Here is a 13,526-nt window from a genome sequence, read left to right on the forward strand (position 1 = left end):
AAATACAGTTTTAGCCAGGGGAGACATGTGCAGAGCATCTTGATGATTGCAAGATTGTCAGAGTTCACTTCAGTTTTATCAGACAAGACCAACACAGACACAATTTAAACATGAAATAAAATGAAAACATGCTGTTTGTCTGCCAGACATGTCAGGTAAGCCTGTCGCTGTATAAACAGTTTGGGCAAAGTTTAATTAGCATTTTTGTCTTCGTGTGAGATTTGAGTAGGTCTACAGAAGATTTGATCCGTCCCTAACTTTTCATGCAGTTTCTTTTCCTCATCCTAACACTTAAAGCATATACAGCCTCACACATGAGTTTTTTTCACTGTGATGATGATAAACCTCATGATCAGAGACGATACTGCAGCAGGTGAATTAATTTATTTTTTAGTCAGACCGGGACCTCTGCACACGTCCACTGGAAACACGGGAGAGGTCCTAAATAATAAACAGCTTCCTTTAAAGAGATAATTATTTTGTGTTTTATCCACTGTGGATGTCACAAACCATTACTGCAGTCGTATTGTAGGAACAAGACTTTGCAGATTATCAGATTTGGTCAAACACATCAGTAGTAATAGCTGTGTCTCTCATCATATTGGCAGGATCAACATTGTTCACCTTGGAGATTACAGATTTTTTCCCTAGGGTGGGTGTGTCTGTCTCTTGACAAAGTCAATCTGAGGAACATCTGGCCAAATTTGATCCATTTACACTGACCTCTGCAGTCACGTCACAGTGTGGTAACCATTACTCCTTTGACAGGACCAGGTGCAAGTCATCATCAAAGTCATCACTGTTGTCAGGGTATAAAGGAAAAGCTGCATCTGTAATCCTGGCATTCCTCAGACTTCAAGCACATCTTTGCAGATCTGTGTGTCTCAGATAATTTTCTTGAGAGTTCAAGGCTTTGAAATTGAATCTTCACTTCTGTAATGTAAAAAAATTATACAAATATCAGTCAGTAGACTTCTTTTTTTTTTATCGTTGGTTCATTTTGCAAAATATAGGTGATAGTGAACAGAACATGAAGTAGGAAAAGCCAGCTGAGGTAAATCAGTGATGCTGTATCAGATGATCCTGGATGTCAAACTAGTATCTCTGATCAAAAGATGGGACCTTTGAGGAACATTAAACCAGTCTGGCGTTATTCAGTGGTATTATATAGTATATTCAAGCATTTGGGGAAAAATTACATAATAAAAAATAAAGCAATTCTTTCAAAGCTTGTTTTCACTCCTGTCAGAACACATCAAGTTTTGTCTGTTGTAATGAAATGGTCTAATCAGGGTTCCCAGGGTTCCCACGGAAAGGACGAGCAGTTGTGACAATGAAATCTCTGACTTATATATCTACATATACACACACTATTCTACATACTCTCCCTGTACTTATTTACAAATAGAAACTCTGTACAAAGAGGCAAAAGCGAGAGAAATTAACTCTCATGGGTGTTGAGCACATAGCTGTGTAGTTAACATGAGGTTTTCCAGTCCTGGAGTGCTTCCTTTAACCACGATCCGTCTCTGTCACTGCCTGGGCATCACGGTCCCTGTTTTCACTCAAGTATGACATTGCATAGATAAAGGCCAATGTTTTCACGCACTGCTGCACCACTGCATAAACCAAACCATACTGTCCTTATTATCCTCAATTACTGCTTCTGAAGTTCAACTTTGGCTCTCAAATATTGTGCAACACAACAAACATCCAGTGGCATTCTGGCATATGACGTCGTGACAGGATCAATATGAGTTGTGTAACTCCATTCTCAGACCCTAACAGGACTTCAGTGGAAAAACAGTATGAATAAAGAATACCAGTAATTTATATTTATATATTTTTACATAAAACTGCTTCTAGCATCCAAACTTCAGCAGCTGCTCTGTAGCTGGAATTTGAGACATGGCAACTGGACTTTTTTATTCGATAGCTGTATTTCACTATTTTAAATCAGACTCTTGAAGAGTCTGATGGCCTCCTGAAGCAACACAAAGACAACAGAGGAAATTACACATGCATCCGGCTTATACAGTAAGTACTGTACATTATGTTTCTCCACACAAAACAAAACACAAGCATTACGCACACACGACATTGGTGCAATACTGTGGGAGGCTTTAATGGAATTTAATACTGAGACCAAAAAAATGTATGACATGTGAACCCAGCTGGTCTGAAGACAAATATGACCCCTCAGGTTTACATGCATTGTCTTTACCGTAAATGTGGCCCCCTTTAAAAAGCTAAAGTGTTGTAGCCTTTTTCATCACAGCCCAAATGGCATGGAACAGAAGCTGCTATGTAACACGAGCTCGTGCAGCATGTGTCCGCACTTTGGTGGATTGACTCCCAGACATGCTGAAACGTTTTTAGGTGCAACAACCTGCAGTATTTGACAGGTTTTGATCTCGATTCATTTGTGGCAATTGTGGAACTGATGCAGCCTCTCAAAGTGGCAGCAGCTCCTCTGTGTGAAGAGGAAGATCCCACCCTATTAATACCTGCTTCTATTCAAAAAGTAAGTCACTTTTTCTCCATCACCCATGTTGTCTTTCACTCACTGTCTTGCTTCTCTCTAATACACACTTACAGAACACATATAATAGAATTCCTATCTCTAGGCATATTCTTGGATAACAGTGTTCAGACAGTGATAAATGGCATTCATTGTTAATTTATGCTATTTTTAAAAATGCATTTAAGTGTTTTGGGGACCTGGTTTATTTCAGTTGTCTGTTCTGAAGAGGAAGTGCACATTTTTTTTCACTCTAATACAGATGAAGTCACTCCCCCAAAAAGATGAAGGCTTTGAACCAGATGTTCAGCGACATCATAAAACCAAGGGCACCAGTGAAATCCTCCAGGGATCCTGCAAAAAAGGAAGTCTGGAAGTACTGAAACTGGGATACTTGAGTGGAAATGCCTTGCATGGGTGTATAGACCAACTGAATCTGCCTCCCCCTCATCTTCACCAGCTACATTTACATTTACATTTAGTTGTTTGGCAGATGCTTTTATCCAAAGCGACTTACAATTGAGGTACAAAGCAAATATCTAAGCCAAGTAGAACTATAAAGTGTTCCAGAAAGTACTGTTTAAGTTTCATGGGGTAGAAGTGCAAGAACCTAAAATATGCATAATATCCACTAGAATACCACCTGATAAGGTCGGATTTGTTGCACTGATGGTGATAATGTCACTGCTCTGTTCCGTGATTAGTTTGCTTTGGAACATTTTTGTGTGCACTATCATCCTGTGTAGCTGTGTAAAGTTATTTTTCTACATCGGAGAAAGAACAGATGTAATGTTAAACAAAAGAAAACTGTTAACAGGTTTATTTGTTGTTTAAATCTAAAATGAGTAAATTACAGTAGTGAGAATATTCCCTGGAAATTGCTCAATCTTGTGTTGTACATAAGTTCCCATTGTTTACAACTGTGAGGTTTTTTTGCTGCTTGAAAAACAAACTTTGATTTAGTTACACTATATTGATTCGTTCATGTTAAATAGTTATTAGGAAAGACAAGGGCTTAGTTTTAGTGCTAGTGGTGGAGCCTAAAGAATGATCGTTTGAGATTAGAGATGTCTTATTATATTATATTTTATTGATTAAGTCACAACTTTGTCCAGTTTATTTACAGTATATCCTGAACTCACCAGATCATAGCAGAGTGGAAGGTTGAGTAAGGGAAATCTTTGAAAATATTTGAAATGGATAAAAATAAGATGGGGAAAGGTGTCTTTCTAGGAGTTATTTAGAGTTTGAAACTAAAATATTTATGCCAATATTTTGGTCCAGACATAATATTTTTGTGGTGTAGATAAGACTATTATACGGTCTTTGCCAGAGACTGGCTTCATATAACTGACTCTGGGCCTGAGTCACAAAGTGTGTTTAAAAAAAAAAAAAAACAATTAAACCCACTACACAGAAATTCTGACAATTGTATTGTAACCAAAAAGTATACATACAAACATTTTTGTGATGGTTTTTGCATTTTCACTGATTATTCAGTTGAATAATATTATTTAAATGACAATCACAGTTTTACTATTAATCATTAATTAACATTATTTTTCACTTTTTACTTTTTAAATGAACAAGCACTAGTGTTTTAGTTGAAAAACAGCTACTTCACCCTCAGCCACCACCTCAGTGTCCTGACCTTAACCCACCCTCAACAGTGCCTCAGCTTCACAACCACTCAGCTTCACAACCACTTCTTCAAGTTCAAACTCCTGTCTCTCAAGGGCACATTAAAAAAGCAGTGGTGTTGTTGCCGTAACGTTTTCTGTTTCACAGATCCATCTTATTGCATAGTCTGTGTTTTTATTGATCATCATGGACATAAGAAAACAGTTCTTCCATTCTTTGTGTGGAGATTGTGAGACATCCCAGATGTGCCATTGGTCCTCATACACCATAACACAATATACAATGGGGAAAAAAAATCAATTGTTGAGTCTTAATGCCTATTTTCTGTCCCAATGCCCCACATCTGTTGGGTCGGACTGTTATCAGGGACATAGTGTATAAACCAAAATTGTGGCTCTTGTGCAGAATGATTGCTTTCACATTGGTTCAATGTTTTTAGATGAAATCCATGTGCTTGATAGATACATACTGTGTATGTGCAACAGTGAGACTATGCATTTAGAATTGTTATGGCTCTGTGCTAACTTTGATGTTACAGTATTGTCTTTCATCTTTAAGGGTTTCTGAAAGCATTCATATCCACAATGAGTGAAGATTATAGGGCATGCAGCCCTTTATACTGTATGTAGTACATAGCCTCCTCTGTCATGCTGGCCATTGGGTGGCAGGTCTTTGTTGTAAATTGGTAATACAATGATTCTAATAAACAGCACGTATCAGTGGCTTAAGGTTAATGTACTGGTGATTCTCTACATTGAGTGACTGTCTTGGGACTAGCTTCAGCAACTTCTAGTGTTACCTTGGAGTTGCCTTCACAGTTTGATGTTTCTGGAAACCACCTCAAATAGCTCTTTTCAATGCGAAGGTGTGGGTGTACTACTCAGCACTCTTTCCAGAACTCTGTGCTTTTCATTCGACTCTTGGCATCAGCCCAGCCAACCAGCAAAAGAAACAAAGCAGAACAGTGTTAAAATCAGATGACCTTGTGGCCTCAAGCACCATTCATCCATCCCCACAAATAAGATCCTATACCAGAGTCAGAGGCATCCTGCTGAGCTTTAGTGGATGAACGTCTGTGTTAACAGATGTTGAAACATGCTGACTAGCTGGATCACAGATGTCAGGCCTGATTTACACCTGTCACTGTGATCTGGCTGTCTCACCTTGTTTCCCCCCATTTCTAGCTTCTAAATGTGCAATACACAGACATATAGTATACTGTAAATACTACAATATCCATTGTGGTGAGCAGACCTGCAGGGCTGCTGTTTTCTGAAACTACAGAGTTCTTGTGCCTTTGTTTTTGCCTACTTCTTTAGTCTTTGTTTTCTTTCTTCCTCTCCTTACTTTAACTGCCGTCATCCATCCTGTAATTTATGTGCAGTAATGGGTGTATGCTAACATTTGTCTTTGGCAAAAGTAAGTGAACCCATACAAAGCTGGGGAAACATACAGTACAATTTTTTTATACAGTATAAAATAAATAAGTTCTACACTGGTCTCATCCACCCACATAACATTCTTCCATTACATTTCTGGCTCGTCTGCATGGCCTTGAGTAAACTGTAGACTGGCAGCATAGTTCTTTTTGGAGAGCAGTGGCTTTCTTCTGATAGAAAAGGTTTTAGGTTAGACACCCTGTGTTTCCTTGTGACTATTAAACTCCTTGAACTTTCTGGGATCTTTGTTGGTTAACTACTCCTGAGTGGAGCAACAATGGTCCGTTTGTCCACGGCCTGCCTGATGGTCGACGGGTGAAGTCCATCTCACATCCAAGTGTGGTGAACAGCTCTTCTAGTTATCTAGTTTATTTTCCTATATAAGGCAGGTCCTTCCAGACTCTCACCTGTTTGTCATTTCATTGATTGAAACACCCAACTTGATTTTACCCTTAAAATTAGTCGACTATCCTAGATGTTCTCACACCAATAGTAAAGATCAGATCATTCTCTACGATAGATGGTGTAAGTTTGCAAAAAAACTTGCAAATTTCTTTTCAAACACAATTTCATGCAGTTCACAAACAATTTTATCCATTTTAAAAACAATTAAAATGGTTCAGATGATTTTTGAATGTTTTACATTTTTGCATATTATTAACAATAGTCAGTCCTCTGCAACAATCTCCTGGTGTGACTGCTAATTATATAAAATAATGCTAAAAAGCTTATCATTTCATAAGGCTAATTGATTATGAGAAAACCCTTTTGTAATTGTTTTGCATGGCTTAGAGCAGTTGTACTAAAGTAGCAAACAAGTTAGCATGGTGTTCTTTAGGTTAGTTTAGTACCTGAACATCAGCAGTTGTTTATTTACAGGTTAAAAATGGCCAGAAAAAAGACCTTTTATTGGAGAATAACATTCATGTGTGTGTGTTTGTGTATTTATATGTGTGTGTTTGTATGTGTGTGTGTCTGTGTGTGTGTGTGTATGTATAATGCGCATATTTCTTTATTTAATTGGTTTCACTTTATCACTTAGTTGGAGATCACATTTATATGATATTAATAGAGAAATGCAGAACATTCTCAATAAACATTCAGGCGCCTTATAGTAATAAATAGACCTTTGACTTTACAGTTTTATGACCTTGTGTAACAAACTGAGTGAGAATCTGATTAAGATGTGGGAGGGTGGAAATCTGGAGATTTAGGACCTTGTTAGCGTTAGTTATTGAAGAGTTTCTGCTTGTCCCAAAAGGATAAAACACTGACTGCAGAAAATCGCATTTCACAGAACTTTATGTAGTGATGCCAAGGGAGGTTAGGATTGTCAGAAGGGTTCAATTAAATTCAACCATCTCCACACAGGTCCCCAAAAAAGGTCATCAGCTCTCATGACCCAAGTTGAAATCCCATCTCATGAAATGTTTTCCACTGTGGGTGATTTATTTATTTTCCTTTATTAACTATGACCAAATGTGTACTCTAACTTCAGGGTCATGGGTTTTTATTTGTTGGTGTTTGGGGACAATGTTCAACAGTTTTTATCCACTCAGCAACAAAACAGTGAGTAAGTCACACTGTGTTTCTATTTGAATCCATACCTCTCCCTTCCTTTCCATTTATCACATGCAAGATTATATTATTCAGGAGCAACTTACACAGACACCATTTTCAGTATGAGGAACAGTTTTATTAAACAAACAAGTCATTTTAAACTGCAGCTGCTTGTAGAATGTCATGTCAAATTCATGTTTTTATCCCCTAGTGCAGTTCCTGTCATGACAATATTCCTGATGTTTCAGACAAAGTTGGTGCTTATACAGTGGAAAGGAAAAGTATTTGAGCCTTTTGTAATTTCATGGTTTCATGCATTAATTTGTCATAAGATGTTATGTGATTTTCATCTAAGTCTAAGAGTATTAACAAATACAATGTGCCTGAAATAATAACGCAAAACATTCTATTTCGTGTCTTTACTGAGCGACCACGGAAACCTCAAAGTGCTAGTGGAAGAAGAATATGCTTATGTGAACCATGCCTCGCCAAAAGGAGCTTTCAGAAGTTCTATGATCAAGAATTGTTGATTTACATAAAGCTGGAAAGGGTTATAAACTAATTTTAAAGAAATTCACCAGTCTACAGTTAAACAATCTACAAATGGAGACACTACAAATGGAGACTGTGGCTACTCTACCAATAAGTGGGCAGCCAGTCATAATGAGCCAAAGTGCACAACAAACACTCATCGATCAGGTAAAGAAACAATCCAGAGTGACAGCCAAAGATTTGAAGGCATCAGTAGAACTGGTTAACATCTGTGTTCATGAGTCTACAGGGTGCAGGGTGTGTGTGGCAGGACACCACGCACATCTGGCATAAAAAGGGTACTGCATATCATCATGAAAACATTCCAACCGTAAAGTTTAGTGGAGGAAACATCATGATTTGGGTCTGCTTTGCTGCATCAGGGCCTGACCAGCTTGCAGTGATTGGAGGAAGATGAATTCCCAAGTGTGTCAAACCAGTCGTTAATTCCAAGGGTTCATTCACATACTTTTTCCACTAGCACTATGAGGATATTCTTATTAAAGAAATTAAAGATTAATCAGATTTTTGTGTGTATTATTATTTTAGGAACATTGTATGTATAGCATACTCTTGACTTGGATGAAGCTCACATCACAGTTTATGACAAATTAAAGCAGAAAACCATGAAATTCCAAAGGCCTCACATACTTTTTCTTGCCACTGTAGTGTGCCTCAGCAGTTTCGCTGCATTTTGCTGCAACAATGCAGCCCTTAAATTGAGTACAGTGATGACATTTTGTTAGGGACATCTATCATCAATCCCTCCATGATTTCACAGCAACTTTATTTTTCAATGATAACGGGAGAACGAGAAAAAATGTTTTTACATACAATCTGATAAATTATCAGTAGAGGACAGAGTTGAATGGTTTCCTCATCCTTCTTACATTTACATTCGTTTTTTACATTTAGTCATTTAACAGATGCTTTTATCCAAAGCAACTCACAAGTGAGGTACAAGGCAAAAAATCTAAACCAAGGGGAAGAGCTTCAAAGTAAAGTCCCCTAGAAAAAGTTTTTTCTGTTTCATGAGGTGTCAGTGCAAGTTGTTGTTTTGTTTATTATTTTCTCTTCAGAATGTTTTTTACCTAGCATCTTCATTTTGTGGCATTACTGCTGAAAATGCAATAGAACTAGATTTCCACAAGTGGAGGATTGTGCCTATAACTTTGATCAACAGAATTAATTGTATCATGGTGAATATATATTAACTAAGATATGTTTTTTTTTCCTATTCTAGTGCCGTAGAGTGAATTTAAAACCCTTAATAATACATCAGAGAATCATATGGGACAGTAAACTACACAAGTCCCCGTGGAGAAACTTACTCAATATTATAATAAAACTGGGTGGCCTTGAGCTACTACTTGGAAATTCTACAGATCAGGAAGGGTCCCTCTTGGATTGTCTACTGCTAAAGAGAAAAATGTCTGGTGATTTTGTTTACCAGGGCACATTATAGACACTATAGTACTGATAATCCAATGGTTATAGTTGACAGCTGCTAGTCAGTGTCATTTAAATCCCTGTGTTAATATAAGACGACCTCCAAATCTTTTAGTTACTGGAATCAAACTAAACACTAGTAAAGTATTGTTTTAAACCCACTGTTATTCATGTTTCATTAAAAAACTTCTGAATGTTTAACAGTAAATCAAAATAAGATTTTTGAACTTTTACTCTCACTACTTTATGACCGTTGTCTTTCCCAAAAAGCTTCTCTCCAATGTTCACTGAGAGGTCAAATAAAGATACAGGTTTTCTTCATTACTTACTGTACAGACTCTGGCTGAACAGGATGAACTCAACATTCATCAGGCCATTAAACCTTAGTACCTGTCAAGTGTTGGAACTGTATAGATTTATGTTTTAACATTTAGCTGTCAAACAACCTAACAGGCTGTTTTAAAACCTGAAATATGTGTTTATGACCAACAATGTAGAGGCTCAAAGGATTTTGCAAGGAGCTCCTTCCCGGTCTTTCTTTGGAATTACATAGTGGACAAATCTTCTCACAAAGAAACATGGAGGAGTGTAGATAACAACACCTTAGCTGTGATATAATGCTGATAGATAAACAGCGTCTGATGTATTTGGTGCAGTCACACAAATCAAAATGAAGTGTACATAAAAATGGCTTTATCCAGATTAAAACCAGTGAGTTTTTAAGTGGGATGTTGGACGCACAATATAACACTGGGGAAAAAGTAAAATCAAAAATTGGAAATTGATGCCAAAGCTCTGAAAACAATATTATAATTGAATAAATCATAAGAAAACATTTCATTATCTGCGACATTTCCAAAAATGAAATTACAGTTTCAAGTTTGATTGATGTCTGTTGTCGTACACTTTCTTTTATTCAGCACAAAACAATACAATATAATATCTATAATTACTGCCGAATATCATGCTGTATGTATGAGTATTCAGTGTGTACTGAGAAGTATTACGATTTCTCTCCCTTTAAAATATCTGCTCAAAGGGTCTGATCGGATGTTTTTCATTTACATGGGCAGGATTGTTTTCCCTGTCTCCTGGAAATTATATCTAAATAATACAGATTTGTTTTACCAAATGTATTTTGTGGGAAACTCTAATTGCTGCCTGCAAAGTGTGTTTGCTGTTACCGATAAGAATGTAAAATACCTTTGACCTCTGATTTGGTGAATAAAGGCGGATTTCAATAACATTTTTTCTCACCTCCTTCCTTGAAACCATTCTTTCTTCCCTTGTCTTACTTCTCCTGCCTTCATTTCCCTTCTTTTCCTCACTTCTTGCCTCTTTCATTTTTCCTTTATCTCCTCTCCTCCTCACATGACCTATGCTCTCCCCTCCCAACCTTGCCCTTCTCTCGTTCTCTTCAGGTTATTTGAGTATCGAGGCAGAGTGTCTCCGGCCCCTCGAGTGGTGCCTGTCAAACGTCCACGGGTGGCAGTGCCTCTGGTAAGACGGGTCAAATCCTTGCCAGTTAAACTGCTGCGTAACGCCTCTGTCCTACCCACCAGCAACGGCAACAAACAGCGATGTGAGTTTATTACATCATGGTAACATTCAAACAGTTCATTATTTTCATAGGTTTCATACTGTTACATCTGTAAAATGTGCAAAAATATACACAAATGAATACATTTAATAATACTTGAACATTTGTTTGTTTTCATTATACTAAAAATAGTAAAAACCTAAATGTCTACACAATACTAGAGAAATCTAGGTGTAAATAAACCTCTTTTTGCAGCTGTAGTCTGTGTTTTAGTTGTACAGTAATGGTAACAATAGCACACGGTTGCATTTATAGCAAATGGAGTTCAAGTAAAGTTTAGTTTTTGCAGTTTTCGTAAACAGGAAAATAGCCACAGTTTAAGATGCTACAACCGTCTTCTTGGTCAAAGTCTAATAATCGAACTGTCTCTGTGTGTTCGTCTTCCGTTTGTTTCATGTTTTCTTCTGCTACATCTCCCTGACTCTGGCATCCTTCTGACCTTAAACCTTCCTTTCATCTGTCTTTCAAGTTTTGTGTTTTACAAGTCAGCAGAAAGTTCAAGCATCAGGGCAACTGTTGTCACTTCATTTTTTCATTAAACATTCATTTCACATTATGTTCAGATTGTAGATCTGAAGAGAGATGCTGGTGCCCTGTCAGCTCCTGTCACATTTGACTTAGACCTGAACCTTTTCTTTTCAACAGCATTTTATTTTTTTTATATATTTTTTCGTGCCAACTTTGACTGAATTTCACAGAGCCCACAAAGCAGTTTTCATGTCATTGATTTGAGTGTATTTCTGTGTCCTCATCAAACTTGCATTTCAAATGGTTTTGAAAAGCAATCTCAAAGTAGAGCACTTCGTCAGGTTGTTTTCTTCACCACTCAGTCTTTTTGAAAAGCTTATAATAAAGACGTATGCGTCTCCCTCGCACTTAGTGTGCGACCACAGCCCTCGACAATGTTAAGTCCCTGCTCGCGGTTACAAACACAAGGTCAGATTTACAAAATCACTGAATCCTGGTTATGGAGGATTTTTGTATCAACTTTTTTTTTTTTTTTAATGTTTATAAAATGGTATAGAACATAGTATAAAGAAAGACAGGGCAAATTATTGTGCCATCAAAAATTAGTCCACTGGAAGAGCATCAAAAAACAATCCACATAGTTCACATTTGACAACGTCTAGCAGCAGCAGTGAATAGTACACAGCAACTATTAATCAATAGAGGTCGGGGTGGTTGGGTGGCACAACAAAGTACAGGACTTTCACACAGGAGAGCAGAGTAAGAGTCAACCACAAGACAACTTTCTATTGATGTTATTGTTACCAGTAAAGTCCTTCGGGTTTTTCTCAGGTTTGATAGCAGCATTTACATAAATTAAGACTGGATAATCACATGTTAAATTGCAGTAAAAAAAAAATAAAAATTTACGCAAAGTATAGTTATCAAATGTAAGGCTTCACAGACTGACTCTGCACAAAACTCAGAGACTGACAGGGTGGCCTAAGCAGCCACATATAAAAAAGTACTTTTCCAGTTGTCAGAAATCAACTGTTAAGTCTTTCCCCTGGGCTTTTTGCACCTCTTCTTCTCCAAATTGTTTCTAAGTTTACGGAGAACCAAAGTGCTTTAAAAATCTGACTTTGATTAAAAAAGAAAGAGAAAGCAGATTCCGTATTGAACTCAGCATAGTGTAAAATTGTGAAAGGTATTCTTTGAAACGCTGGCCAACAAGCTAAAAAACATGTGATATCCATTATCCACACAGGGCAGACCAGGACCTTTCCAGGTGATCCTCTTGTCACTGTCAGACACGTCTTACTACCATACAGTATATCCAGGCTGTGAGAATGCTTCTGATGTACACAATGCTTTGCCAGCCACATGTTTGAGACCTGCACACATTTTTATTTTGTACATAGTTGACTAGAATGAAAGAGTCCAAAAGAATAAATATAAAATCATCAGTCTTTCACGCTGAACAAATAGAATCATAAGTTATTTGTGTAATTTCGGTGCTGCTAAGTCCTGCATCCATGTGTCTGTTTAATTTCAAACCCTGTTGGATAGTGGATGTCTGGTCATTTTAAAATCTAATAGCCACTTTGTTCTTTAATGACTCCAAATGTAAATGCGTCTTTGTTGCCCATATTCTGTTCTACATTTTCTAAAGGTTTTCTAAATGTTTAATACATATATGGATTTAATTGAGGAAGGCTGTGCGTTAAAATACTTAATTGGTGGTATTATGTGTTTGAAAACGGAGCTAAAGGAGTTCTAGTCCACAGTGTTTTCATTTTTCAGTTATAAAGATAAAAAAAAAGGTTCTATACATTTAATTGCTCCTGCAAAAGAGAAGCTACTGTGGATGAATAAATCCAGGGTAAAAGGTTAGGTTTACCAAAAACACAGATTTTATTGTTAACGTCTTTGAATTTGTAATTTGTTATTGGTTAATGTACTAGTGATCCTGTGTGTTTGTCCAGTGTACAACTGTCGAGTCCACCAAAAGATCAAAAGATGGATGATTCTCAGATGGTTTGATTTGAACTCAGATGGTTTTCTCCAGTTTTTCCCCATCTGAAGCAGTACCACCCCTAAGAGCACCTACACTGAAAAACTTCACTGTCCCAGAACCAGAAAAGTGCTGGTGGTTACCTAAAGCAACCAGTGTGGACCATAGTGTCCACCTTCTCCAGCACCATGCCTTGCGACAAAAATGAGATTGTGACTGCATGTCCACATCTTACTTAGGACTAAAAAGAACCTGTAAGTGTGATATATGACAAAATATTTTGCCCAACCATAATTTGATGCAAAGAAAACTGAATCAGCAGAA

The 13,526-nt window shown here is 37.3% G+C and overlaps 1 protein-coding gene across 1 annotated transcript in view; it reads left to right on the forward strand.

Moving 5' to 3' along the window:
- The window catches only part of raly (RALY heterogeneous nuclear ribonucleoprotein), a 97,102-nt gene that overhangs the window by 62,412 nt on the left and 21,164 nt on the right, over positions 1 to 13,526 (forward strand). The window contains 1 exon segment of the mRNA XM_026347171.1: positions 10,563 to 10,723. Coding sequence (XP_026202956.1) covers positions 10,563 to 10,723 — 161 coding nt within the window.

This window comes from Anabas testudineus, chromosome 5 (assembly GCF_900324465.2).
Source record: "Anabas testudineus chromosome 5, fAnaTes1.2, whole genome shotgun sequence".
Taxonomy (NCBI): Eukaryota; Metazoa; Chordata; class Actinopteri; order Anabantiformes; family Anabantidae; genus Anabas; species Anabas testudineus.